At 48.8% G+C, this 27,631-nt stretch overlaps 2 protein-coding genes across 3 annotated transcripts in view; one reads left to right on the plus strand and one right to left on the minus strand.

The window, feature by feature from the left end:
• Positions 1-1,998: 1,998 nt before the first annotated feature.
• Positions 1,999-20,927, plus strand: LOC128826161 (probable glutamate receptor). Of its 2 annotated transcripts, none has more exons than XM_054009300.1 (11): positions 1,999-2,088; positions 5,340-5,448; positions 8,621-8,652; positions 11,921-11,983; positions 12,740-12,919; positions 14,259-14,485; positions 15,118-15,215; positions 15,961-16,178; positions 16,590-16,815; positions 17,639-17,886; positions 18,818-20,927. In XM_054009300.1, the coding sequence occupies exons 2-11, from the start codon at positions 5,376-5,378 to the stop codon at positions 18,908-18,910; spliced, it is 1,458 nt and encodes a 485-aa protein (XP_053865275.1). In that variant the 5' UTR covers positions 1,999-2,088; positions 5,340-5,375; the 3' UTR covers positions 18,911-20,927. The 2 variants fall into 2 exon arrangements, with proteins under 2 accessions (XP_053865275.1, XP_053865276.1); XM_054009301.1 differs by having other exon boundaries at positions 2,005-2,088; positions 5,343-5,448.
• Positions 19,991-27,631, minus strand: part of PANK4 (pantothenate kinase 4 (inactive)) — a 34,127-nt gene continuing 26,486 nt past the window's right edge. The window contains exons 16-19 of the mRNA XM_054009299.1: positions 27,157-27,264; positions 26,034-26,134; positions 25,003-25,071; positions 19,991-23,176 (exon numbers count right to left, since the gene is read on the minus strand). Coding sequence (XP_053865274.1) covers positions 22,963-23,176; positions 25,003-25,071; positions 26,034-26,134; positions 27,157-27,264 — 492 coding nt within the window. The 3' untranslated portion in view covers positions 19,991-22,962. The remainder of the gene's footprint in view (positions 23,177-25,002; positions 25,072-26,033; positions 26,135-27,156; positions 27,265-27,631) is intronic.

The following is a 27,631-nucleotide window of genomic DNA, read 5'->3' on the forward strand; positions in this document are numbered from 1 at the left end:
AGTGGCGGGACTCACCACTGCCCCCTAGGCCAGACCAGGCAACTCCTCAGGGGTAAATTCTTATACACAGGTACAAACAAGTTACACCTCACTCCTGACATATTGAGGTACAATCCCTCTACATAGTAAGGTGCCGCCTCTCACCTTGTACGTGTTGGTTCGAACAAAACAACTCTATCCACCATATTATCCTTTGGCCCCTGTCTTTAGGATGGGTCGGCCTGTTCCTTGTTATCAGTGTGGAATATGCAAGTATCAGAGTGTTCTGGTACCATCCCGGCACATGTTTATATCTCTAGTGTCCAGTACCTTTTAGGTATGTGTATTTTTGCAACATCAGCCCTTTCCTTGCCAGCTTCTGTGAGCAGGGCCTGCCTCTGGCTCACAGCTTAACTTTGCTTTATGTCAACAAAGTCTTGACTATTACCGTAGTTCAGGCCTCATTCCGGGCCTCTGATACAAGGGTTTGTGTTTCCGGGCCTCATCTTACCACAAGGGGTTGCCTCGTCCGCTCTCTGACCATCTCATTTCAGGGCTGCTGTATGTGTGTAACTAAAGCCAGGTAAACGTAACGTACACTCAGCCTCCACCGCACTGATTTATCGTCCTCTGGGAAGCCACCCTGCAAGGCCATGGACATCCGGTACTACCCAAGAGAGGGGCAACAGTGGCATCAGAACAGGACCTTGGTGTCAGAAGAAGGGGCAGCAGCTCCCTGGAGCAGGAATTGTGCCTTCTAATCCAGGTCTGGAGCCTTCAAACGTCAACTGCCTTGCAAGGTGAGTTGCACCAGATTGCATTGCGTTCCCTATGAAAGGGAGGCTCTGTTCCTGCAAGTGGGTAGCAATTTAAACTTCCAGGGGTCATGTATCTACATTACCGGGCCAGCAGTGTTTCTGCATGGCTAGCACTGTGCTCCAGGCGGGCTCTTTCTGAAGTGGAAATTGGTAAAGGAGACATGGCAGGGGCAGGATTTCACACAAATCTGTGTGTGATCAGATATTTTATAGTGTGTTTCAAAACGTTTTGGTGAGTATGCCTACAGACTCTCAATCAGTTTACCAGTTTTTATATATCATTATAATAAAATCTTTAAGAAAAACAATTTCATTCCTCACTAAAACAGTTGGTTAATGAGGGGTACCAAGGCTTCAGATAGTAATGAGGGCCTTCCGGTAGCCTGAGGCGTAGCAAGGAGCGCCCAGCAAACCATACCTTGCTTTATCAGCTCGTTATTTTATAGTTTTCCTAAGGTGGCTGTCACCTTGGTGTCTGGGCACTTTACGTGGCTGAAATTTGGGCTGTTAACATGTGAAGCTAGAGGCAAGACCCGCCAGCTGCAAGTCAGTTTTTCCCTTGCAAAGACACTGAACTCTCTAGTGGTCGCTGCTCGGAACAGGCCCTGGCTTGTCTGTAAACGCTGTGAGCCCTTTGGCCTGGGACTGCTCGCCTGTCTCCTGGCGCGTTACTGCAGCGAGGGGGGTTGATCCTGGGAAGTATGTTCTACGCATCTGATTGTCTCCCCCAGTCTTTGTAGGCCACATGTTGTGGCCTTACACTGGAAGCCCTTCAGCACGGGGACTGTGTCTGTGTTTGCACCTAGCATAACAGGGTCCTGATGCTGTGGGGAGGCCTGGGCACTATGGTAAATAACAGACCTGTCAGACGGCCCAGCCCATAGCCTTAGTGGCTTCGATGTGCCCCGATGAACTTGTGTAAGGAGACAAACCAGCCAAAGAGCGGGAGGGAAAACTGAGGCACAGAGTTTGCCCAGACTCGCTCAGGGGGCCAGTGGCAGAGCCCAGCATCCTGCCTGCTGGAGCACGCTGCTTCTCAGCCTCCGCTTTGTTGGTATGACACTGCGTGGGGACGGGGGCGAGCCCCCCTCTCCCTCCCAGCAGCAAGGGGCTCTTGCTGCCAATAGCCAGCCTCTCCCTGCTGGAGTCCCCTTCGCCTGGCTCCTCCTACCTGAGTCCGACCCTTTATCTAGGGGAAGGGGCGAGCCAGCCTGCGCGTTCGATTTATCCCAGCTCAGAGACCTCATCCCCCGGCAGACAAACCAGCCTAGGAGAGGCAAAGGCAATCGCTGTAAGTGAGACGCGACCTTGAATTGCTCCTCTTCTTGTTTAGCTGAAAGGGCATGTGTGCAGCTAACCACTGTCTGTTCAGCTCCGTCCGCCGGGCTCCTCTGTCCTGCTAGCTGGACTTGGCAGTGAACGTGGCAATTCGCAAGAACTCTGCAAACGGTGGAGCTGGTAATACTGGCAGTGTTGGTGTTTGTTAACTTTTTGTAGCGGGCGAGAGCGTTCCAGCTCTGCTTGTCTCCCCTCCTGCTTCTGGTGAAGTGCCTAGCCCTCTCCCTGTGAAGAACAGTAATGCTGACTGCAAGCCACAGTTCCCCTAGAGCTGCGTCGCTCTAGCCCCCTCTCTAGCTTTCCGTAGACTGGGATGCCCTGAAACCCTTCGGGGCTTTCCTTCCCCTTGTGCCTGAGCTTACTGGGACCAAGTCACACACTGTTTCCTAGTGGAGCATGACATGTTTGCCTGGCCTTCCCGGGTTTTATTCCTGAGTGTAAGCATCTGAATCTGGTCCTGCTAACCAGCGTTTCACCGGGCTGATTGCCTTATGGCTGGTACAGGCAATTCACTGTCAGCGCAAATCCAGTTTATTCCTTGAGGTGAGGTGTGGGTGGGAGTATAGAACTAAATCCAGGACTTTGCTGTGTGTGCGCTGTTGTAAAGGGCTGAGAGCTCAGTTTGCAGTGTACCCCGGGGGGGCTGTGCACTGGTGGCGGGTTGACCTGGTGTTCGGGCAACAGCTAACTGCAGCTGCTAATCAGTCTCCACCCTGCAGTGGTTTTCCAGAAACTCAGGTGTGAACCCCCGACTGAATTCTGGCCCCTTCCTTTGGGATTTGAACAATAAAACCCCACGTTTGCAGTCTCTTTATGAAGAAGGGAGGGCAGCTGTAATGTTTATCCCGAAAGGCTGCTTTTGCATCAGCGTTGGTTTCTTTCAGCTCCTCTTTGGAGGGGAGGAGGAAAACCTAGAGAGAATCCGCTAGGGAAACAACCGTGTCTTTGTGTTGTCGAGAGTGTGTGCAGTTCCCAGGCTGGGGGTGAGCGCCACTAGAGCTGGGAGGAAGAAGTAAAAAATAAATGGAAGCATTTAAGAGGCAGTTTGGGAAGCACAGGTGCTGAATGAGCCACTGTGGGAGCTCTCCAGCTGCTAGCACTTGAGGACTGGATTTGTTGTTTTAGCCCTGGGTCCCTTCCCCTGCTCAGTTCCCACACTAGGGGACTAGCTGCGGGAGCTTTGTGAGTCTGCCAAGCACCAAGACTTGCTGTGACCCTCTTGGCTGTCAAGCTGACAGTCTCTCTGGACCGGATCCTGAGTGGTGCTAAGTGCCTCTGTTAATGGGAACTGAAGCCGCTCAGCACCTCCCTGGATCCAGCCCTCTCTCAAGATCTGACCTGTGTGAACTGGACCATGAATCCTGAGCCCAGCATTCAAAGATGAGAAGCTGCTGTCTGTTTGTCCAGTTGAAAAAGGAGGTGAGCTGTTTGGAGCAAGATTTCAGAGTAGCAGCCGTGTTAGTCTGTATCCGCAAAAAGAACAGGAGTACTTGTGGCACCTTAAATTTGTTAGTCTCTAAGGTGCCACAAGTACTCCTGTTCTTTTTGTTTGGAGCAAGGCAAATTTGAGACACGGGTCCCTTCCCTGGGCTAAGGGTTGAACTAGGGATAGGGGGCAGGAGCTGCTCTGGGAGGCTGTGCAGACCCAGTTCATTCAGCCAGTGAGGTGGGGTTTTGAGAGCGAATCAGCTTTGGGGAAAAACCTATTTTTCTCCGCAGAGAGGAGGCCAGAGAATTCCATCTACCCTCTCCAGCAAGATCTGAGGCGATGGCGGTGGGAACCCCAGAGGCTGCTGATGCTACCAAACTGTGCCCTGGTAACTCAGCAGTGTGGGCAGGGCCTTGGAAAAGTGTGTTCGGATTTTTAAGTGGCTAGTCATTTTGGGTGCTTGGCTACTGAGCGCCCTGCATGAGGCACCGCCAGGGGTGCTGAGCTCCAGAGGGCAGGTGCTTCATTATCTGCAGATCACGCCCTTTTAAATGCACCAAATTGAGCACCCAAAATAACAAGTTGCTTCTGAAAATCTTGGCCTTAGCCGGCTGCTCTGCCCTATTTTCTATGGCCGGGGATCAGAGATCCCTCTCCTTGTCGTGTCTCTTAACCAGCTATTTCTGCTCAAACTACTAAGGGAGCGAGTCATTTCCAAGATTACAGCACCTCGCCCTCTCTCCTGTATAGCCCAGAGTGTGAGCTCTCTGGGGCAGGCACTGGCTTTGTGGTTTCGTGCTGAGGGAATAGAGCCTGTTGCAATGGTTTGTGTGACTTGGCATAATACAGCACCATTGCATTTGTCATTGCAATTACAGCTGGTTGCAAATTTTTCATCAAAGTTTTTCAATGACAAACGGCTTTTCAGGAAAACTTCTGTAAAAAAAAAAAATCATTTCATAACGTTCTAACGTTTCCAGTTTTGTGAGGCAACCATTCAAAATGAAATCTGTTTGGTGCAGAATGAAAATGTTTCACTTCAAAGCATCCTGATGAAAAAATCCCTGAAAAGTTTTGCATGAAGCTGACACTTGTAATTCTGACTCTTTTCCCAGAAAACAAATCCCCCGTTTTTGTTGTTTATCCTGCCCTAATTGCAACTCGGGCTGCAGCACAAACCAGCAAGATTTCAGTGCTTGGCCTGTGTCCAGTTGCTCTGCGCCCACTCTTTCTTCTCCCTGCCAGCCCAAGCAGGCTAATGAGGAGCACTGCTTCCCCATTAGCACCTCATTACCACACACATCTGCAGCCACTTCCCTTCTGCCCCTGGCACACTGATTGTGACAGAGGAGGAAATGTAGGCCCTCCGTTTCCCCTCTCCCACTGATGGAAGAACTAGGGTCACCAGACAGCAAGTGCGGAAAAATCAGGACGGGGGTGGGGAGTAATAGGAGCCTATATAAGAAAAAGACCCCAAAATCAGGACTGTCCCTATAAAATCGGGACATCTGGTCACCCTAGCAAGAACTGACTGGAGAAAGCCCTGCTGTGGCATGGCATGGCCCTTTTGCTGCAGTGAAATGCACTGGTGACCCATCAGTGAGGTGCCTAAACAAGTGTATTGGTTATGTCTAGGTCCTGTAAACTGTCATACTTTCATCTGGAGACCTGGAGATTTTTAAAAATATGATGCAGAAAATCCGAGATGCCGTGACATTTACCCAACCCTAGTGAACTGTGAAACTGACTTTACCCTACCTGCCTTTTGTCTCTAGCAGGGCTCCCTCTGAGTACCAGCTGTTTCCGCCCTAATGGAGGAAGCTTTTCGCTTGGCTTTGTGTGTGATGATGGGTCTGCTGCTCCTGCGGGGATCGCGCCTGGCAGGTGAGAGCAAAGTCTGCCCCAGAAGTGGTAGGGACCCATGCAGACATATTCTCGCTCTACATTGGGATGCGGTCACCTGTGCAGCTCCCTCATTGAGGGGAGCATAAGGGACTGTCCCTTGTGTAATCTGCTCTGTCCAAGGCTTTAGCTTGGCTACAGGAGCACAGCCAGGTCTCTTCTACGCTGCAGCTTGTAACCACGCTGTCTCCACGTCAGACGTGGCTGAGTCTCCTGTCTCCGTTTTGGTTGTAGAGGGGATGAGTGGGGCCAGGAGGCAAACTATGGCTGGAGAGAACTGGGAAGGGAGGCTGGCTTTTGCCAAACCCCATCAGTGAGGTGTCTGTAGCTAAAATCTCCCCAGCATCCCCCACTCTAACCTGCCCCTTGCCAGTGGTATTTTCATGTAACTTAGCATCTTGGAAGGGAAGTGTGAAACCAGTCGCTCTGACAGGCCTCCCTGGCATGGTGTGTCCCTGAGGGAACAAGGGGGCTCCAGGGAGGTGTTTGAGGGAGAGAGAACCTGCTTGGTTTATGGATAATTGATGCTGCATCCCCCAGTGCTACCCACAGACAGCAACGGGAGCTTGGCAGGGGCTTGGCCCAGTGAGGAACGGGGAGGTTCACCCCTCCCTCAGCCCTCCGCACAAGGAGCCAGTTCGCTCTCCTCTGCTCAGGGGGCTCGTGTAGCCGAGGGAGCTGATGGCTCAGCCAGGCTGTTCAGCTGCTCAGGTTCCTTCCGCTTCCTAGGTTCTCCCAAGTCTGCTTCAGGAACCAGCTCTAGGGCAAGCAGGGAGGGGGCAGGAAATGGGGGTCAAGCCCCCTTCTCTGAATAGTGGTGCAGGGTCTCTCGCTGCCTGTGCAGAATGGAGAAGCCCTGGGCTAAGGTCTCCTCTGGCAGGCCCCTTGTGCCATGTCGACCGGACGGGGGAAGGGCTGAGGATATGAGACCTGCAGTTCTCAGGTCTGTTGCTGAGGAAGCTGAGGTGGCCTCTTGCCGCTGGGAAAGGCTCGAGTTCAGGGGCACGGAGTGGGGGCGGACGAAGGCGCTGCAGGCTGTGCTATTCCCTAAATGCACAGTCCGTGCCCATCACAGCCCCCCTCCCGTGGTGCACAAGGCCCAGACCGCTCCGGGGGGCTGAACGTGTCCCCTCTGCAGTGCAGTCCCTTCATCCTGCCCCTTCCCCCACTCCCTGCCTCTCCTAGGTACCCTGGAGACGGGCTTGGCCCCAAGAGCCTCCCACCCTTTGCAGCCTGCAAAATCTGAGCCCACGTCTCGTTCCGTGGCTTGGCCCTTGTCGCAGGTGCGGGAAATGGCTGTGGTGGTTTGGCCCTGGAGCAGAGCCTGTTGCTGTCGAAGGGGCAGGGAGCAAGCGCCTATGTGGTCTAGACGTAGCACTTCAGCCCTCCCCAGCACAGGTTGCTCTGTGTCTGGGTGGCTCACAGCTCCCGTCTGTCTCCCCCCTTCATTTTGTGCTGTGTCCTTGGAGTCTCACCAAGGGCCGGCTGTGGATTTGGGTGCAAATGGCGCTGTCGGGGCTTGGAGCGAATGCTATCCCGCTCGGTTATTTACGGTCCTTGCACACGGTGAGAGCTGGATGCGGCTCCGACAGTGAGGCTTTGGCCGGCCCCATGCAGCGCTGCTGCAGGGGGGCTGAATACTTCAATACAGACGCTTGTTTTCTTCCAAGAGTTCCAAGAAACTCTTCAAAAAGGAGCCCAAGGGAACTCGTGCTGGCTCTAACTTCTGAAACAACAAGCGAGTTCCTTTGAGGAGGTTCAGCTCCCCGGAGAAAGCCGGGTTTGTTCTACAATAAGCCAGAGTTCAGCCTGAGAACAGAAGAGGCAAAACTGATGAACCTTTGTTAAATGAAAGAGCCCAGCAGCTTCCCAGCAGCTTCCATTTGACAGTGCTCTGAATTCTGCTTGGGGTTTGGCTTTGCAGGCTGGTAGGTCAGTATCTCTCTCATCCCAAAACACGGGCCTGCGTTTTCCCGTGGAAAACTGAGTCTGTGCAGCTAGTAAACGATGCTCTGGACTGTTCACTCTTTTAGTCCAGCACCTCCAAGCACTTCCAGTTAGCCCTGCAATCCGGGGCAGGAGATGAGTGTTAGCTGGACCTTTGCAGATGCAGAAGCTGAGGCTCAAGGGGACTTGTTCAAGGTCCTGTGGTAGAGCTGGGAATAGAACCCAGGAGTCCTGATCTCACCACTAATAATAGTGTCCAGCTTTAATACAGCACTTTTCAGCCGCAGCTCTCAAAGCACTTTACCAAGGAGGGCAGGGTCCTTGTCCCCATTTCACAGATGGGGAAACTGAGGCACAGGGCAGGGAAATGACTTGCTCAATATCACCCGGCAGGCCAGTTGCAGAGCCAAGAATAGAGCCCAGGTGTCCTGAGTCCCTGCCCACTAGGCCGTGCTGTCACGCACCAGACACAACTCCTGTAGAAGTAATTGGCATTTTGTTCTGTGTGCTCCCAAGGGTGGCACAGCGAGGTGGCAGCTCAGGCTGGAGTCTGTTCTCTCTCTCCTCAGTGGGGTGCCTGTCTGCATTTCACTCTCTTTCCAAAGACACTTCATCTTCCCAGTGCCCCGCATGCTACACCAGGGCCAGTGGGCTCTCCCCAATGCGGTGTGGCAGGGAATGATTCCTGTCTGCCACCCCGGTGGCTGCACGGCCGGATGCCTTCTCCTGCCATGGCCCTATACAACTGGAGAGCATGGGAGCCTTGCTCTGATGTCTGGGTGGGGGGTTTTAATAACTCCCTCCCTCCCCCTACAGAATTTCATAGGGAAGATGGTTCAAAAACACTAGGGAACGTGTCTCCATCACTATCAGCTGCGACAGGGCTTTCCCGTAGGGATGCAGGTGAGGTCCCTGGGCACCCTTTCCTGGAGTGAACATTTTGGGCTTTATGTACCGGGGGCTGCTGGGATTGTGGCATTGGCCACATGTATCTATAGGTATTTGCTGCCCACTAACCGTGTGATGGGAACAAGGGAGCACCCAGAATAAACCCATCAAGTGTTGTGAAGCCAAACTCAGCCTGATACAGAGCCCTCTGAAGTCAAGGAGAGTCATTCTCTGGATCGAATGCCCCCCTAGGAAACGTGATCATTTCCCTTTAAAGGTAGAGTAACCCTTGCCAAAAACATCTTGTTTGTATTTACAGGAGCTATCGAGACTGGAAACGCTGTCAGTAAGGTACGGCAACGTTTGTTAGTACACCGCTGCGAATGTTCATGTGAAAAGGCCTGTTCACTCCAGAGTGGGTTGTTGGTATTAGTGTTTTCAGTGCATAAAGTTCGCTCAGGAAGGATTAATTTTTGTAATGAATGTTCATAGTTAATGACATCTGTTTGTGTGTGTTTTTTAAATGGATTTACATTTTTTGCTCTATCAAAATAAGCCTCCAGGAAAAACCCACCATCAGCTATTATTATTTCAGGACGATAGAAATAAACTCCTCACTGAGGGTCATAACAAACACTGGATAGTCTGTTTTTTCAGCATGATGGAATGCTGCTTTTTTAGCCAGACACGCACAAAATCCTTGTTCTTAGCCCTCAAGTTGTGTTTTAACTGCCAATAATTTCAATTAACAATAACTCAGGGGAAAGGGGAGACAGTGCCTCAGGTTTTTGCATGAAGGAAGAAATAGGCAATTAAAGGACATTTACTAATTAAATCTAATCCTTCCAAGCCTGCTTGGAAATGAACTGCAGGTCTGATAGCAGCTCCGATAGGCATCCCCACACTAGCTGTGATCTGGCTCACGCAGCTCAGGTTGGCAATGAAGACGTGACGGCATGTGCTGCATGAACCTGCCTGGAACCGGGGTACACGCTTGCTTTCCTGGTCTGAGCCAGGTCCACACTGTCATGCCTTCAGTGCTGTGTGAGTCGCGCCAGCTAGATTCAAGCTAGCACCGGTGTATCTACCTGACTCCAGCTGCTGGGTACACAAACCCTATATTATATTGATGTTAAGTAGTGGATAGAGGCCCAAGCCAAGCTAGGGATTCCGTTGTGCATGGTGCACAAAGGGAGGGAGGGGAAACAGTGGCACAGAGAGGGGAAGTGATTTATCCAAGGTTACACAGCAGGGCAGAGTGGGGAACAGAACCCAGCTCTCCTGGGTTATGGCTACACTCCAAAAAACCAACCCCTTGTGTCAGCCAGTCTGAACCTGGGGCAGCTGGCTCCGGCTGGCGCTCTGCAGCTAACCGTAGCAGCGTGGTTGCTCCCATTCTGGCTGGAGGCGGCTCTGGAATCCGGCGAAGGGGGTGGGTTTTGGAGCTCAGGCACCAGCTCCAGCAGGAATATCTACACTGCTATAGTTAGCCTTGTAGCATAAGCCTTGCAAGCCTGTGGCAGTTGCAGTGGGGTTTGGGGGCACGTCTTTGCAGTAAGGACATACCCCAAATTCCCATGCTGGTGCTCTATCCACCAGGTTGTGCTGCTTCTGACAGGGAGGCAGGTAGATAAACAGATTGATTCATTCATTGGATTGCTGATAAAAAAAACGACTTCAGCTTCTTGCAGGGTCACTTATTTCCTCCCCTATCAACGCGACTCTTCCCGTCGGGAAAGTTTTTGTCTCTTCCTCTCATTCAGTTCTTTAAATGGAACTGAAATGAACGCAGCTCGTCGGACGTTTACAGCGCTTCGTGCTCGAGTGGCAGTGGCAGCATTGCTTCTAGAACAGCGTCTTCGTTAACTGCTGACAGACGGCCCCCAACTCAGGACCTGATTCTGGGAGGTGCCCAGCTCCTTCCATTCCAGGGGCACTCAATACCCTGGGAGATCAGACCCCCTTTTTCTGTTGTACCTCCTGCAAAAATAATAGCGCTTGGTTTTTCTTTGGGCAGCAAAACAGATGTAATAGGTCAGGTTCTGGCCCTAACACCTTGACACGGTGGCTGTGCGAGGGCTGTGAAGGTAGGAAAACACTGTTCAGTGCTCCATGCAGAACTGAATCTGTGCTTTCCTTGCCTCCCCCTTATCGAATGCTCCCTGCTGTTCTGTGCCTCCTGGAAGTGAGCTCTAATGAGGCCTTAATTGGCTTCCAGCTGTTTTGTCTGCAGCGTAAATTGATCGTTTTTGAAAGAATGTGTATGTGCTGTGTATCCCAAGAAGCGAGACAACATTGAAAGTGATTTTTGTTTGGGTAAAATATGTTGGCAACACGAGATAAAGTAAATGGTTGTGATTTATTAATTACCGTTGGGGAGCAAGTGACAGGTGACGGAGTCAAGGGGGAGGGGGAGACGTATCACTGGGCCCGCGTCGCAGCGGGTGAAAAGCGGTGGGGCTTCGTTGACTGCAGTGGGGTTGTGCCAATTTACACCAGCTGAGAATCTGGCTCTTTAAGTCTAAATATTCAGTGCTGGCTGCCCTGAACATGGCCCCCTGGTGCTCGGACTTCTGGGAGACTGCACTGGAGGAACGGGGCCTGTGCTCTTGTAGAACCATGTGGCAAGTGGATTGCTGCAAAACCTAATACTTTGGAGGTGTGGCACTCTGATGCTGCGAGTGCCCGCCTGCCCTGGCAGGGAGGGTCAGAAGACCTTGGGGACATTGCCAGGTGTTTAGTGTGTGAATCGGGTAAACCCCAGCGGTGGGTCTGCCATTATTAGAGCCATTTAACACATGCCTGTGAGATGCGTTTGCCCCAGAGTCCCGGTTTAGAAAGCAGCAGTGAGCCTGCTTTGCTAGATCGAGCCCTTTCTCCCATCTCCATGCCGAGCGCCTCAAAAGGAGACACTTCGCTTTTCTGCTGGCCTTGGCATCGCCATGTGCCTCGGTTTCCCCATCTGTCACTTGGGGATAATGATATTAAACGGTCACCTTTTGTGGGGGTAGAGGGTATTTATCCAGCACTTTGCAGGGCCGTGTTGGTAAGTGTCTGGCTTTGATGCAGCACTTTTTATCGGTGGATCTCAAAGCGCTTTATGAAGGAGGTCAGTATCACTATCCTCATTTTACAGGTGGGGAAGCTGAGGCACAGAGAGGTCACCGTGGCAGAGCTGAGAATAGAATGCAGGTCTCCTAAGTCCAGTCTAGGGCTCTATCCACTACACTGTGCTGCCCCCGTTACAACGTGTGAAGGGGCAGAGAGAGGGTGTCAAGGTCTGTAGGATTAACTCATTGCTGTCAGGAACGTGCCAGCGTCCAACCCTCAATGCATGGGTGGAAGGTGGAATTTGCAGCTGTCCCTTCACTCCTGATGGCACATGCCATTTGCTTTCCCACAGCTTGAAAGCAGACTCGCTAATTCCGTGGCACCATTTAGATGGTAAGGCCCTTGGGACAGGGACCGTCTGTGTACTGTGTTTGTACAGCGCCTTGCACTATGGGGTCTTATCCATGACCAGGCCCCAAGGTACAATACAAATAACAATGGGTCGGGCTGAGCGGACGCCCTTCATGGCTGAGATCCACCTGCTCACCTCGAATGCTTTGCACTGCAGGGCGGCGATGAGGAAGGACAAGGGGCAACGGATCCTCAGACGCTGACTGTCACAACAATCCTGGTAAGGCCGAGGAGGGCGTTGCTGCTAGTGGCTGGGGTAACGGAGTCTCTTCATCCCATCCCGAGGCTTTCATGTGGCTTTGTCTGTTTTTGAGTCCAAACTCCCTTCCTCTGTCTGCCTTCAGTGAGCCTTCCCAGGGCGCTCAGGTACAGCTAGCCAGGCTAGAGGTAAGGGTGACCGGCGGCTTCCAGGACAGAACAGGCCCAATCCAGCAGGAGGGTTGGGTGGATGCTTCTTTCAAACATGTATTATCTTGAGAGCCAGGCCTGTTCCCAGATAGACATGGCCAACGCCTGTTGAGCATAGCAGGAGTTGCTCATGTCCCGCAGCGGAAGTCGGTAGTGACCAGACTTGTTGCTCAGCACTGCCGGGAGACTCAAAAGCAAGAAACAGATCATGTGAAAAGCAAATAAAAGCCTAAGTGGTCAAAAATGAGGCCACCCTGCTTTAAGAGTGGGGGAGTCCCATACAGGGGCTGGTGACGAATTCAACGTTTCATGTGAATGAGCGACTGTTAGCACAGGAGATGTGTGGGGAGGCTCCCAGGGGAGCAGATTTCCAGGCCCTGGAAGCACTACAGCTAGTTCCTGGGTTCTACCGCCAGGTCTTGCATCTGCAGGGTGCCATCTTTGGGGGTTTGGCAGGCCAAGGGGGTGGAGGCTGCTGAAACCGGGAGGGATCTCAGAGCCGGGCTCCGGTTCGTGATGGTGGAACTGTCTAGTTTCAAACATCCTCCCCCTCCCCCGTTGGGTGCAGCAAGACCCCTATGCGATGGCAAGAGGCACAGAGCTGGAGGGCTACTGCCTGGATCTGCTGGACAAGCTCGCCAAGATGCTGCACTTCAACTACAAGGTGACGATAGTGAAAGATGGCCGCTACGGGGCGGTCTCCTCCAGCGGGAACTGGACCGGGATGGTCGGCGAGATCGTCAGACAGGTGACTTTTCTCGGGAGGGCTGAACTTCCCCAGGTGTGGGGGTGGAAACAACCAGGTTAGCAGTTCATTTATTTGCTGGCTGTGACAGCTCCCCCCGCCCCTCCCCCCCCCCGCCTGGGGATTGTTGTTTCCCTGACAACCCCAGGGAGCTGTCACCTGCCCACTTCACCTTGGCACTAACCATCCAAGTGCCTAGCACATCTCTTCACGCAGCACTTGGCAAGCGTTTGGTATGGAGGCCTCCCTGTGAGGAAGGCCAGTAGCATTCTCCCCATTCCTCAGATAGGGAAACTGAGGCATGGAGCTGGGAAGTGACTGTGCACAAGACCACAGAGGAAAGTGGGAGTTCCTGACTTGCTGTGTTGTGCTCAGACCACTAGGCTGTGCTGCCTCTTGGACTGCTGAGAGATACTGGATTGCAACTGAGTGTCCACAAAGTTCCATTCACTTTAATGGGGCAAAGATAAAGGCTTTAAAGGAAACTGTCTTAAAACCAAACAGTTGGCTGAAATACACCTGAGGTGCAGCCCTTGCTAGCTAGTATCGTGGGGTCAGAATGAAACTGATGCAAACACCTTGGAGGCTGGGACAAATTCACTTGCCAACTTTCAAAGAGACAAGGTGAGTGAGGTCCTAGTTTTCATTGGACCAGCTTCTGTTGGGGAAGGAGACACGTTTTCTTGACCTGAAGAAAAGCTCCGTGTAGCTCGAAGGCTTGTCTCTTTCACCACCTGAAGTTGGGCCAGTAAAAGATACGACTTCACCTGCCTTGTCTCTCTGATTTCCTGGGACCGACATGGGTAACTTTTAAACTCTTGGTCATAGCAGTATGCGTCCTGTTCTTCACATTCCATGGATCTATCTGGATACATGGCAGGGCTGGTCCAGAAATAAAGGGCCAGCCCAAGTGTATGTAGCTCCTGGTAGATTTCGGAGGAGGAGGGAGGGAGAAAGCGGCTTCTTTGGGTGAATCCAGCTAAGTTAATTACAATAAACTAGCTAAGGACACGTTTTTATGGGCTCCTTGTCCTGTCCTGTGCTGCCACCTGGTGGCAAGTTGCAAGTTAGAGCCTGTGCTGCCCTGAGTCCGGCCCAGCCCTCCAAATCCTGGCTCTGGCTCACGCTGTAAATGCTGCAGCCTGGAGAAGTGAGGCAGAGCTCGTGTCTCAGCCCTGGCTCTTCCCGAAATGGGGCTGGTTTGCCAGAATGGCAACTAGGAGGCTGCTAAGGAGGACGGAGTGGGGGTTGTCCGGTGGCCACCTTTTTCCACTGGGAACTGAGACGCCCCCAGCTCGTGTCCTAAGGATTGCTGAGACCGACGTCCCGGCTTGCCCTGCAGGAAGCAGACCTCGCTGTGGCTCCCTTGACGATCACGTCTGCGAGGGACGAGGTGATTTCCTTCACCACGCCATTCCTGGCCACGGGGATTGGGATCCTGCTCAGGAAGGACGCTGCCTCCCAGGGTGCCTCTCTCTTCGGCTTCCTCGCTCCCTTCAGTAAGGAGACCTGGACTGGCGTGATGGTTGCTTACCTGCTGACCTGCCTCTGCCTGTTTCTTGCAGCCAGGTAAAAATACATCTGCTGCTCTGTACAGTCTGTTTGGCTTTCTCTGGGACCCATTGCTTTCCCCAGCCACCAAACAGATCCTTACTCCTAGCCAAAGCACTGGGCAGCATTTGCTCCTGCACACCTCAGAACAGCTCACTGGGCTAAAAGTGCAGATAAAGTGTCTCTTTTAAGGCCCATGGTACTTGAGAGATCACAGCAAAATCAGGGTCTCTTCCCCTCTAGATAGTCACAGTTAGGTTGACCAGACAGCAAAAGTGAAAAATCGGGACGGGGGGGTGAAAGAAAAAGACCCAAAAATCGGGATGGTCCCTATAAAATGGGGACATCTGGTCACCCTAGTCACAGTGCACCATGTCTCTAACATTGTAAGAAGCTTTGGATGCTCCATTTAAACACATGAATTTCATCCCTGTGCTTTCACCTTCATCACGATTAATTTCTCTCCCCTTAAACCTGACCATGTTTGTGTCTAAGGCGCAACTCCCCTGCTGCGTTTCACCTCCGGTCCTCCAAACAGGAACACAGTCACTCTGAATCCTAGACTGGAGCTGTGTGAGGCACGGAACAACCCCGGCCCCTCTGTGGTTGATGCTGGCAGGGCTCTTGTGACACCTGGTTTCTTTCCATAGGCTGAGCCCCTGTGAATGGAAAGAGCCCAAGAGTGAGGAGAACCACTTCACCTTTCTGAACAGCCTCTGGTTTGGAGCGGGAGCTCTTACCCTGCAAGGTAGGACACTAGTGTGGCTATGGGTGTGACCAGCTAAATTTAAGGTCAGGCTTGAGAAAGCCCTGGCTGGGATGATTTAGTTGGGGATTAGTCCTGCTTTGAGCAGGGGGTTGGATTAGATACCTCCTGAGGTCTCTTCCAACCCTGATACTCTATGATTCTATGATCTACAGCTGTCAGGAGCCGATGTACCATTTCGACCCACCTCCATCGCGGTGTAAAGACCTTGCCTGCGGCTGTGGGGGAGGGGGGGGAGGCTGCTATGCTCTATGGACTGCCCTGCCCGTCTGATTTTGGTTGAGAATGGCATCTCAGCAGGACGTCCAGCAGCACTAACTGTGCCCTGCCTCTACAGGGTATTGTCCGCAGACAGCACCTTACTCATCGCTCTGCTTGAGTACCGGAGGGGCGGGGGAGGTGGTTTGAAGGGACGTTAACTTCACACTGGTGTTTCTGAGGTCAGAGGGTGCCAACCTCTCCTTTGCTTTTGGCCGTTGGTGGGGTTTCCATGCAGCGGGTGGGTGAATCGGGCTGAGGCAGTATTGCTTTCCAGGGCTCCTGCACTAGCACAAGACTGCTGTGGGCTGGTCTCTAGCGCTGCAGGGGAAGTTTCTGTCATTAAATAAAGAGAAACGCACTTTTTAAACACACGTGTGCACGGCTACACTACCAGCTGCCCTCGCTCTCCCTTTTGTGCGCGTGTCAAGCTGCTAACCCTGTGGCTGCCTCTTCCTCTCCTCTGCAGGTGCCGCGCCTTATCCCAGAGCACCATCCGGGCGAATCATCGCTGCCATCTGGTGGCTGTTCACTATCTCTCTGCTGGCGGCCTACATTGCCAATTCCACCGCCTTGCTGCGCTCTGGGAATGAGCCGCTCCCGATCCAGACTTTTGAAGATCTCGTGAAGCAGAGAGAGATCGAGTTTGGGACAATAGAAAGTTCCTCCACGTTTCAGTTCTTCAAGGTGCCTGACCCTCTAGTAGATTCCCTACGAGCCCAGGGGGCTGCGATTGTGCTTAGAGTCAGACTCCGCACATAGACCACTTATGCCAGCCAAGCTTTGATGAGCTTCTTTTGCTTAGCTAGTGAGCTTCCTGGATAGGTTGAATGTGTTCCCGCTTCAGTTCTTGCTGACTTCTAAAGCTGTGTGTCCCTGGTCTGCCTGGTGACGCTTTACCTTTTATCTGAAACCTGTGTACTTCCCTGAGAGACTGGTTAACTTCCCCGCATTGGCAGCTCTCAGACAGAGGCTCAGAGGGAGAGAGAGTTTAAACTATCTTCTCCAGACGGCTATTTTGCAGTTGGTGCACACTGGTCTATTACGGCAGCTCCCTTGATCACTGCGAGGTTTGACGCTTTACTTTGTGGGCTGCAGAACTCCAGGAATCCCATCCATCAGATGATCTATGAGTACATGGACAAGAGGAGAGACTATGTGTTAGTCAAAAACTACCACGAGGCGGTTCAGCGTGTGCTGGAATCGAATTATGCCTTCATCGGGGAATCCATATCGCAAGACCTTCTGGTAGCCAGGCACTGCAATTTGATGAGGGCCCCCGAGGTCGTTGGAGCGAGGGGATTCGGCATTGCTACAGCAAAGGGTGAGACACATCTGCTGCTTTGTTTCCGCCCCGCCAGTTCCTTTCAACTCACTTGCAGCAACTGTGCCACCGAGCTAAGAACCCCTGATTTCTAGATCCACTTCAGTGCCCTTCTGCCGGCACATAGGGCATAGGACAACTTCAATGGGCCAGGTCCAAACAGCCTCTCCTGCCATGAGACTCTGAGGGGAGCTCAGTGACACAAAGCAACGTCAATATCCAGCGTATTAATTCTGCTGATGACTTTGGGCTCCCAAAGTTTTGCTCTCTGACGGACCCTTCATTCTTTAGAGCTAAAGAATCCCGCACCAGTCAGTGATTGGTTAATTTTTTTCTGTAGCCCCAACGTCCCAGAATAGCAGCCGATGCAGTCTGAGGACTTAAAAAGAAAAAAATTAAAAGTTTGCTGCCACCTCCTGGGAAGGCTTTGATGGTTGTTCTCTTTAATGGCTGTTCTGCCTGTACTTTTTACATTGTCTTTCCCTGAATTTCTTTAATTATTTGTTTAGGCAGACTGGCATGAGGATAGCATAGCTGTTCAACAACTCAGCCGCTCCCACTGCTTGGCTGTTTTGAGAGATGACTGTTTGTTTTTAAAATGCAAAGATTTAACATTGTCTGTCACGGTTATCCCATCTTTCCTCTCAAAGAGCTTCAACAGTTACACACTCACAACATCCCTGGACTGCAGCCATCCCAGAGGTGGTAAGCAGCAGCCAACTGACTGCACGCTGTGTATTTATGGGTTGTGCCTAAGCGGCTATCATTAAATTATGCAACTGTCGTATAATGCTCCAATTCATTTCTCTCTGCTACCCTCCAGGATCACCATGGGCCAATAAACTCTCCCTTGCTGTCCTGAAACTGGGCGAATCAGGCGACCTGGACTATCTGCGTAACAAGTGGTGGGAGACCACCTGTTTCCATAAGGGTTCAGACACATGGAGTCCTCTGAAACCCCAAGCCATGGGTGGACTTTTCCTGGTTCTTGCGATTGGCCTCGCGCTGGGAGTGATTGTGGCTTTGGTGGAGTTGTCAAACAAGAGCCGACATGCTGCTGAACGGGAGAAGGTAAGTGGCTCTGTGACGCCTCCTTACCTTTGCACAGCATTACTCTCATGCAATGGACCTAGATCCCCGCCCCCAGCACACTGTAACTAGCGAGTCAGAGAGGTGTCTGGGACCTCGCCTGGTGGAAAACATTTGACACAGGGTATATCTGCACTGCAACTGGAGATGTCACAAAGCTAGTGTCTGAGTATGTACCTAGGATCTCAGACAGGATTATACATGAGCTGTTAGCCCATGACACCATTGCTACACTGCTATCTCTATCAAAGCCACTGTGGCTATATCTACCCCAGCTGGAAATTACATCTCTAGCTGCAGCGTAGATGTATCCTTAGAAACAATCCTTCTGTATTACTACAGATCTTTGCACAAAAGTAAGATCTCCCTTATGGAAAGAACTCCGTTTATTCCTCACTTAAAGTGATGATCTATAACATTTCCACAGCCTGCGATTCGTGATGATATCATTGAGGGTTATGAATTCATTTAGGGAATAAACTGGAGGAGATAAAACAAAAAAATCAAGTATTTTTCTTAACTCTAGTTATCGGTTAGTATTCGTGTGCCTTCGAACTTGCTGGGTGTGGACAGACAGAGGACGAGTGTGTGTCAGAATTAACGTCAACTGCATTGCTTAAATTATGCTGCTGTAAAACTGGTGCAAGTGGAAAGTCTTGGCAGTACACCCACTTGATTTGCTACTTCTCTCCTGTTTCCTTGGCAATGATCAATTTGTTCTAAAGTACCAGTCGCTCCAGCGAACGCTTTGCCAAGGGAACGAATGCAAAGAAACTACCGTTCTTGCCGTTCCTGTGCTTGGAGCTCAGCCTTGTTGTGCTCAGCTGACTCGAGACACTGTGTACATTAATGGGGACTTTTCTGGGTCACATGGAACACCGTCTTCTCCCCCCACCCCCTTCGTGTCTTTCAGAAATCTTGCTGCTCTGTTCTCATGGAGGAGATGAGTCATCGGTTCAGAATAAAAGAAGGTGCAAGAGAGAATCCAGAAAGGGTTAAACCATAAGAAGCTCTTTGGGGAGTGGAGTCTCAGTATTAATCAATTTCTTTCCTACTGTGTGTATTCAATAGTAGCTATTTCTCTGCACTGGCTTTCTATCTCTGTAGCTTCCCTAGCACTAGGAAAGGTCAATCTCTGTAAGGATTGAACCGCATACAGAGAACTAAATAGCTCCGAGGACTGATTCTAGATCCTAGCCGCTCTAGAGCGCTACATTCAGCCTAGCAATGATGACTGAAGGTGTCAGCATCTGATGGCTATTGGGTGGCCTACGTAAAACCGTCCCAGCGCAAAGGTTGAGGACTGAGCAAACGTGGCGAATGAGCACCTCATTCATACGAGGTTCTGTCTACACTGGACTTGTCAGTGTGGCTGCAGCACCTAACAGTAACAGGGAAGCCTTAGCAGCATGGGCTGGATAGGCCGCCCCCGGGTATGTTTTGAAGAAATTAGCCCATGTTGCCACAGCTTCACTTCTTTTGTTATTTGAAGCTTGGGGACATCTGTGTGCGCCACAATCACACCTCACTGCAGTGTAGACGGACTCTTAGCATATGGTGACACTGCAGCTGGGGATGTGACTAGCAGCTTGGGTAGAGTAAGCTCGCTCGAGTACCAGCTAGCGTAGGTCTGTCTCCGGGCTGGGCCAGTCCCGCCCTCGGCTGCAGTGTAGACGTATCTTTAGAAGTGGACCGTGCAAGCTCAGAGTTGAGGCACATAAGCAACAGCCGCCAATGTGTCTCTGCACTGTCCCCTGGGCTGTACCTGCTCTGTGACGAAGCAGAGGATTGTGGCTGTCAAGCCAGCAACTTCCATCAGTGGTAATTGTTTTTTAAAATGCTCAAAACTGGAGCTGTGAGTGAAGGGGGATCAGTGGGAATAGTCTAGACCCAAGCGTAGGAGACTAGAATGAGACTTCAGGAGCAGTGTAAAATAGAATGAGCAGTGTTTTCCAAGGTGCTGCCTAGGTTACTGCCTGCCATTTTTCAGGATGACAAAGATCGTGTCTGTACAGAGCTTTGAATACTGAAAATGCAACAAGTATCAAAGAAAAGCTTTGCTGGACAAAATACACTTACTCGGATCCAGAGCATGGGAACAACTGTATTAAAAGGCAAACTGTGATATTTAGCTTTTAAGTTAATGCAGCTGCTTGGCACCTGCCAATGTTCATCAGTAGAACTTCCTCCAAGTGAGATTTCAAAACAAGTCTGCTAGCCAAGAGCATGTTGAAGGGCACAATGGTTGAGATTCACTCCCAGGCAAAACTTCCAGTCTCGGGTTCCTAGGTCTCTCACTCACCTACCACACAAAGGTGAGTTTTTCCTAGTGAAAATGTATTGGCATGGGACTTTTTAAAAAAAAAAAAAAAAAAAAAAAAAGGGCGGGGGATGCAAATCTTGCTGCCTGCAGTTTTCGAATTGAATGACTCACTTAGTATCAGCCACCCGTGGAAAGAGTGACTTCAATGGAATATTAACAGCTTCAGTTATGCTGAGCTTGAACTAGATAAAATGAGGTAAATCAACTAAAATAACCTGGCTCTTAAATCAGCAGGGCCAATTTAAAGGGTCACAGCTTAACTAATGTGTGATCGACCATTGCATTGCATTGTCATTACGCTTGGTTTGAGTTTTCGTTGCCTTTCAGCATATCAAACGCTCTGGGCTTGGTGGCAGAGCATGTTACACAGCATGTGCATTGCCCTCCTGTATATACTGCCTTCTATCTGCTGCTAGTTTTGCTTGGATGTAGTGGGAAAGGGTAAAGAGGCAGAGGCAGTTTCAGTAACATTGAATATTGGCAACTGCAAAGCTTGAGAAACATGCATTGCCTTGTGCTAGCAGAAACACCTGGAGAGCGTATCTTTGCACCTGGCAACTAACAGTTCTTTCAGAGCATAAGGGATGCTAAAAACGTTAGCGGTACAGTCTGATCACTTGGTTGAAGTTACTTAAGGACATGTTTAATGCTGGCTAGTACAGAGTTGGAATTTTCAAATTAAACATTCAATGTTCCTGTCCATCTGGTTTGTTTCGGTTGAATGATATAAGGGATCTAATCTAAGGGAGAATAAAGTGTGTGGTGATCTCCATCTACGCCCAGAAAGGTAAGAGACCTTCACCTCCTGTTTGGCTGGGTGGTGAGGGAAGAATAAGGATGTTGACTATGGTTCATATTCCCCTTCTGGCTTACTGTGCAGATACATGGTGCTTCAGGGGGAGAGCAGACTTCTGTGCCGAGACTCTCTCTCCTCTTGTAAGAAATAAGTTAGTGCTTTAATACAAGGCTGAGAGCCACCTACCAAATGCTATTTAAAACAAAACTATGAAAGCCTGTCACTACTGCAAAGGTAACCAGTCCGCCCACTTAAAAAAAAAGTTGTTTGAAAAAGAGCTTGCGACTTACTTAAAACTAAATTCAATTAGTTCCTGACAAGTTGACTTTGTTCTTTCATCCCTCTTGACAACACTTGTTGGGACCTGTTAATTAGAAGTAGCAGGGTTGTATTTAGAGTCCCTTCTGAATGCCATATTCATGTAGCCTGCAGCAGAAGGATGGCCTTGGGGTCCAGGCATTGGAATGGCATTTCTGTCTCAGCGGTCTACCAGTAAAATGAAGAGGTACGTCCCCACTCATGCAGTTGGTTGGTTTAAAAAAAAAAAAAAAAAAAATTTTTTTTCCTTTAGCTGCTCAGATGCAACACAGGGGTGGGTGTGTAAGTACCCTAGAGAGACTTACGTGGAGTTGGAGTCGAGATACAATAGGATACTGCTGCTATATTTAAAGTTTTACAGTGAAAGTCAGTGAAGGATATGGAGTATCTTTCTTTGCAAGCTAATGGAGACTTCACCAGCTAGCAGGTGTATGTTACTACAGATTTTCCACTATTTAGAATATCAGGAGTAGGGGAGAAACAGGTATCTTCTCCCAGGTAGCCTTGGAGAATGCCCTAGTGGGAGTTATTACCACTCACGCTGAATGGCTATTTGATGCTGAAGATCTGGCTATAGCACTCCAAGTCATGCTCACATTCATTTCAGCTCTGCTCCAGTTTCCCTTAAATAAAGACAAGTAATTGAAGTCACTTGTTAGTTGTATAGGTACAGTGCTTTGAGCTGATCAATAAAAGCCAAGTAATTTAGCATGGATGTGTGTACGTTTGGCCAACACCTTATTGCAAGGGAGGGTTTAACAAGCTGATTCTGTCTTTAGGGTACAGGAACATCAAGAATTCCCACGTACTCTCTTCTTCCATTTGAAGGCCTTATTCCAGATTAATTCCTGGTGTAATTTAAGTAGCTGTATAGGTGAGGAATTTAGCTTGCTTTGGTTCAGTCCTAAAAATTTAGACAATTTAGCTGAAGAGATTGGTTTTCCTTAACACATTTAGATGGGATCCAGAAGGCTATAAGAGCCAAGAATGGAAGTGGGTAAGCTTCAGGAATTTAACTTCACCCTGTAGCAGATGGATAAATCTTAGCAGCAATAACTCTCCCATCTGCTTCTCTCATTGACGATCAGGTCAGTTACTGTTCTAGGTTCCTATGTGTCTGAAATAACACTGCTCAGAGCTTGCAAGGGAGTAAGTCTCTTCCTAGCTTAACTAGAGAGAATTTAGAAAGGTCTGAAGTATTTCATGAACTAAAATATTCAAATGCAAAGTCAAACATTTTCAGCACTTTAAAAACTCTATTTGGTATGTGCCAAGTCACTGCTGGCATAGTAAGCAGAGATATATAAAAAGATTTCATAGACATTTAAATATATTTCTATATGAATGTCTCACAGAACAAAAAAATAAAGTCTTTCCATCACAAATACTGCAGCATTAAAATAAACACTTACCAAAATAAACAGTGAGTGATATACATATATATTTTGGGTGTATATTTTTTTTATATAATGAATATTGTTGCTTTAAGTCACAAAGCACAATATAAATATGGAATTTCATGTGAACTCATTTTCCCTGTCGTAATAAAAATACATTCTTTACAATTAAAGTAAAACTAGTGCAAGTCCATTGCTGCCACGCTTCAGGCCTCCAGCCCCAGTCACTTGCGTGGCACTTCATACTTAAAGATGACACTGAAGATTTTCCCGCCCAGCCGATCAGCCAACCATGAGTTTTTGATGACGGCAAGTTTGAGGCTCTCGCACTGCAGAACTGCATAGTAATTCGTATGGATAGCGCGGCCCATCCCTTCAATTATAACCAAGTCAGTCTTCCGCTCCCTGACCAGCAGGGCCAGGCCTTTGTCCAGCCGGCTGTAATGAGATACATAACTGGACAATTACATTTTCTATCTGCAAGTAATGTAGTACGGTCTGACTACACCTAAAACGTAGACTGACCTAACTATGTTGCTCAGAGCTGTGAACAATGTGTCACCCTGTGTGACATAGTAAAGTAGACATAACCCCCACTGACAATGCAGCTAGGTCAACTGAGAAATTTTTCCACTGACCAGCTACCATCAGTCAGAGGTGGATTATCTACGTTGATGGAAAAACTTGTTCCATGGGTGCATGAAGTATCTATGCTACACCAACATAGCTGCTATACCAGTGTAGTATAGATGCACCCAGAGATTACCTGATAATCCATGGCTCTAAAGTCCATTTGGCTTGCAGGGAGCACCTTCAGGTGCTCCAGAGACTTTATCCTGTAGGCAGGCAGATTTAAGGTCTACATTGCAATCACAGGCTGTAGTTGCAGCTTGTGTTAGACATATCCTAGCTAACTATGTGCTGGTGTCAGGGAAGGCTATAGAAGCCGTCCCAGCCCCTCAGGTAATTATTTAGGTTGCTAGCCCATGCTACCATGGCTTTACTGCTCCAGTACCTGAGCTAGCGCCATTAAAGCTAGCTCAGGTATGTCTACACAAGCTGCACTCACTCCATGATTTCAATGTAGATATACGCTTAGCCAGACCATATAGGTGGTAATGCTAAGAGCATCTACAGCTAGTTCTCTCCTTCCATCAGGGAAGGTTAGGAATGGTTGATTATTCTTTCAAGAGGGCTACCTTGCTTTCCCCATGCATTGTTTCCTCTTTTAAAGCAATTAGTTCAACGACTAGGGAAAGAGAAGGGAGCAGGAGAGTCATTGTAGCCCATTTGGAAATACCAATTGAGAGAAACCAAGAGCCACAAAGTTACATAGAGCAGGGCTTAGGAGATGTCCTCAAGCTCCCCTCTCCCCTTGCAATTTTCTCAAGTCAGGCCTACAGCGCTCTAGCTGCCTTCTCTAAATACAGGTAGAATGCAAGCAAAGGGTTCCAGTTAACTACTTTAGAGAGACTGAAGTGTGCCAAGGCAACAACACGAGGGCTAGGAAATAAAGCATTACATCGAGCTCTGCAAGTGCCAAAGCTGTAAGATGTTTGATTGGGACAAGTACAGATGGGGTCAGGATGTTAGAAAGAAACCCAGCACTAGTGGCATTCAGTTTTAGGATCACTTTCCTTCTGCATCGAGTTAAAGATCTTAGTGCAGCTTTGATTTAAGCACTAGACAATAGGAATCTGCAAAGAGACTGAATCTTGGGGTTAAGTCCCCTTTTCTCTGCGCTGGGGCAAGGACTCAAGTTAACCTCATGTATGGCAGAGAGCAGATTGTGCTTGCTACCACATCCTGTACATAAGGCACTTGTGACTGAGAAAACAACTACTTGAAGACAAAGAGCCGATCCAGGCAGAACTGCCTACAATGACTGCAGGATTAGACCTATTACCCTTTAAGAACCAATTTTTCATTTCCTGCAATAACTACGTGATGTAGTTACTTAAAAAATTCAGAGTAGCTGAATGTTCTGAGCCAAAGCTTTTAATGTTTAATCCACTTGTGAGGATGAAAGTAGATGTGTTTGCTGCAGCAGGAGAGAATTAAGATCTCAGACAGACCGCAGGGACTGATCATCATCATCATACATGCTTGTTTGCAGGTTTCAGCAAGTATAATGGATTTTATAGAAATGCTTTCTATTGAAAGAAAGAGGTTGGGTGGTTACTGTACTAAAGTGCAGAATCTACCTCACTACATGGTAAAGGCAGAGAATTTACAATACACATTTCATCCACTGGTAAACATACCTCAGATCTAAACATGGGGAACTGGAACCTGTTTGTACCAACAGCAGCCTCTCTTCCGTCAGCGCAGATCTTTGGGGGAGGGGCGGAAAAAAATCAAATCAAACAAACCACATGATTGCTTATGCTACCATCTAAACAAGGAAGTCCTGAAGGCAAGACCCTAGTGAAAGCCAGGCCCACAATGCAGCCAGACTGGAAATAGTCTGAAACAATGCAAGACTTAACTCCCTCCTGCAGACCAGAGCCAAGCTCTAGCTTACTCCATGGAGACAGATGGGGCAACCTAGGCACTAAGGCTGAATTGTAAGTATCCAGACACATGGCTGCAGGCTGCAACATACCCTGCCTCCAAGATGCTCTGTGCCTGTTGCTGATGATTGTTTCTCAATCTTATGTACCTAGTCAGGCTGAGTAGAAAGGGGGACAACTCAGTCAGCCTTTTCCAGAATTTCACTCTAAACTTATTAAAAGGTTATGAAGCAGTTGCTTAGACAGTGGGGGTGTATCTCACTCATGCAGCCCTAGAAGGGATGCTTTGTACACCACATTAATATGCATTTCTCTCCTTTCATAATTCAAAAAAAGTTACCATCTGTAAGGATTTGAGTGGCATCATGTAAGGGATCCCCAAGAACACTTAAAATATTTCTTTGGCGTTTTATCATCTTATCTCATGAAAGCTGAAAGTGTTTGAATTCTAGCTTATTGTTGCAGAATAGTCAGTTTTGAATTTCTCCTCAGTTTTCATTAAGTCTTACTTTAGTGTTTCCCCATTTATTTCAGGTTCTGGTTCTCATGCGTTAGCCAAATGGGGTTGAGTATGAGCTACAATCATTACAGGGGCTCTCTCTTTTCACTGACAGTGAAGATGTAGTGGATCTTGTGTTGATCACATATTCTACACCTTCAGCACGGACAGTATTTCCTTTTAAGGGCAGGTCAAAGTGCAGAATCTAGTGTAAGTATTTATAGATGCGGTCAGGTAGCCTTTTTTCTTCACACAATTCAAAAAAGGAAAAAAAGAGACTTACTGGATAATGGGATCCATTGCTGCTATCCGCTCAGCGACAATCAAGGATTCGCTGTAGGTAACATCGTTTAGTGCAGGGCCAGAGTTACAAGCCAGTATAACCTGCAGCAAAGAGATCAGAAGATTTCCCTGCTTATCTAAGATACTCACACATTGATCAAAACGGGTGGAGGTGGAAGAGTGTCTAGCTGAAATCTCAATTTCAAAAGATGATCAAGGTTGTTTCATGTTCTCTGACTGCCCTCAATGGCTCCTGCCAAATTGTGGCTTTACAGTGACATTTTTCTATTTTTGTTTTCCGTCCCCAATTACCGCATGGAAGATCAACACAACCAGCAACAGCCTGCACGCATGCATGCACGTATTCTCACCTTCTAATATTAGAGATTAAATACTTTATACAAATAGATAGAAGCATGATTTTTAATTGGCTAAAGCCAGTGGTTGTATCAGACTTATAAGAATACACAACGTTTATTCCACTACTGTCTAATACAACATTTTGGATTGGAGTTGCCAATTTTACAAAGTTATTACTTTTATCAAGACTTCCTAAACTTTCTCAGATACCCCTAGCTTTACTTAAAAGGATTGAGGACCTCAAACTTAACAGCCATTTATTACTCAGTTTACCTGTCACCCTTTCTTAAGGTCCCTGTCACCACACCCACAACTCCCTTATCAGTAGTCAAACACAGTCAGACTAAACCCAACATCGTCAGATTTTACTGCCATTTAGTAATCTACCTTAAACTGCTTTAGCACATTTCAACTAAAGAGATCATAGCACTTTTAATTTAAACCCCCCCACCCCCAAAATTTCCTCAGTTTCTCCTGCAGTAGGATATTATTAGACCCATTTAACAGCTCAGGAGCTAGAGGTGGTGATTTTCTTAAGTCAGAGCAGAGAAGGAGCAAGAAGCCAGGAGTCCTGACTCCTAAATTCCCTTACCCATATCACTTGGCCCCATTCCTCCCATTTGGGTATATTACTAGAATTTCTGGTGCACAGAAGTGCTTTAGCAGATGTTAGTGGGAAGTAGTGTTAAGTCTTTCACTATTAGTGAACACTTCAGACAGTTAAAGACCATGAAGCATCCATAATCCAGAGTACTCAAACTCACCTCTGTACCTCTAGAGAGTAGCTCTCTGACAAAGGGGAAGACTCCTAAAATGATGTCTATTCCACTGTTATCTGCGAAAATTAAGGCACATGTATGAGGGGGACCTTCCTGAAAGAGAAAACCAGTGCATTCAGGGTTGAGTTGCCAGTTCTCGTAAGTTCAATGACTAATTTGTGTTAACTATTTACAAAGATTCAGATCAAACCCCCAGACTCTTAGTATCCAGAAAGTAATGACCTCACTGGCAAATGTCTGCATGGGTCACCATTACTTGGAAGCAGCTCACCTCTCCTGCTGGTGAGGAGGGCTATGCTGACAGCCCTGGAAACAGAAGCCCTATCCACAGTACAAGTAGAGCAAGAGTTCCACAACATAGTCCTGCCAACAAGGTTTAAAGCCGTCTTGCACTACCCTAGTCCCTTAGGGGTAGCATCTTCAAACTCTGATCAATTAATCCTAGGCCTGCCAACTAAAG

The sequence above is a fragment of the Malaclemys terrapin genome, chromosome 19 (genome assembly GCF_027887155.1).
Source record: "Malaclemys terrapin pileata isolate rMalTer1 chromosome 19, rMalTer1.hap1, whole genome shotgun sequence".
NCBI lineage: Eukaryota > Metazoa > Chordata > Testudines > Emydidae > Malaclemys > Malaclemys terrapin.

Excerpts from the sequence above, each read along its gene's own strand:
- LOC128826161 (XM_054009300.1), top strand. The coding sequence starts at position 5,376 with ATGGAGGAAGCTTTTCGCTTGGCTTTGTGTGTGATGATGGGTCTGCTG. Across the intron at positions 8,653-11,920 it reads CTGGAAACGCTGTCAGTAAG|GGCGGCGATGAGGAAGGACA; the intron begins GTACGGCAACGT and ends TTTGCACTGCAG. Across the intron at positions 16,179-16,589 it reads CCACGTTTCAGTTCTTCAAG|AACTCCAGGAATCCCATCCA; the intron begins GTGCCTGACCCT and ends TGTGGGCTGCAG.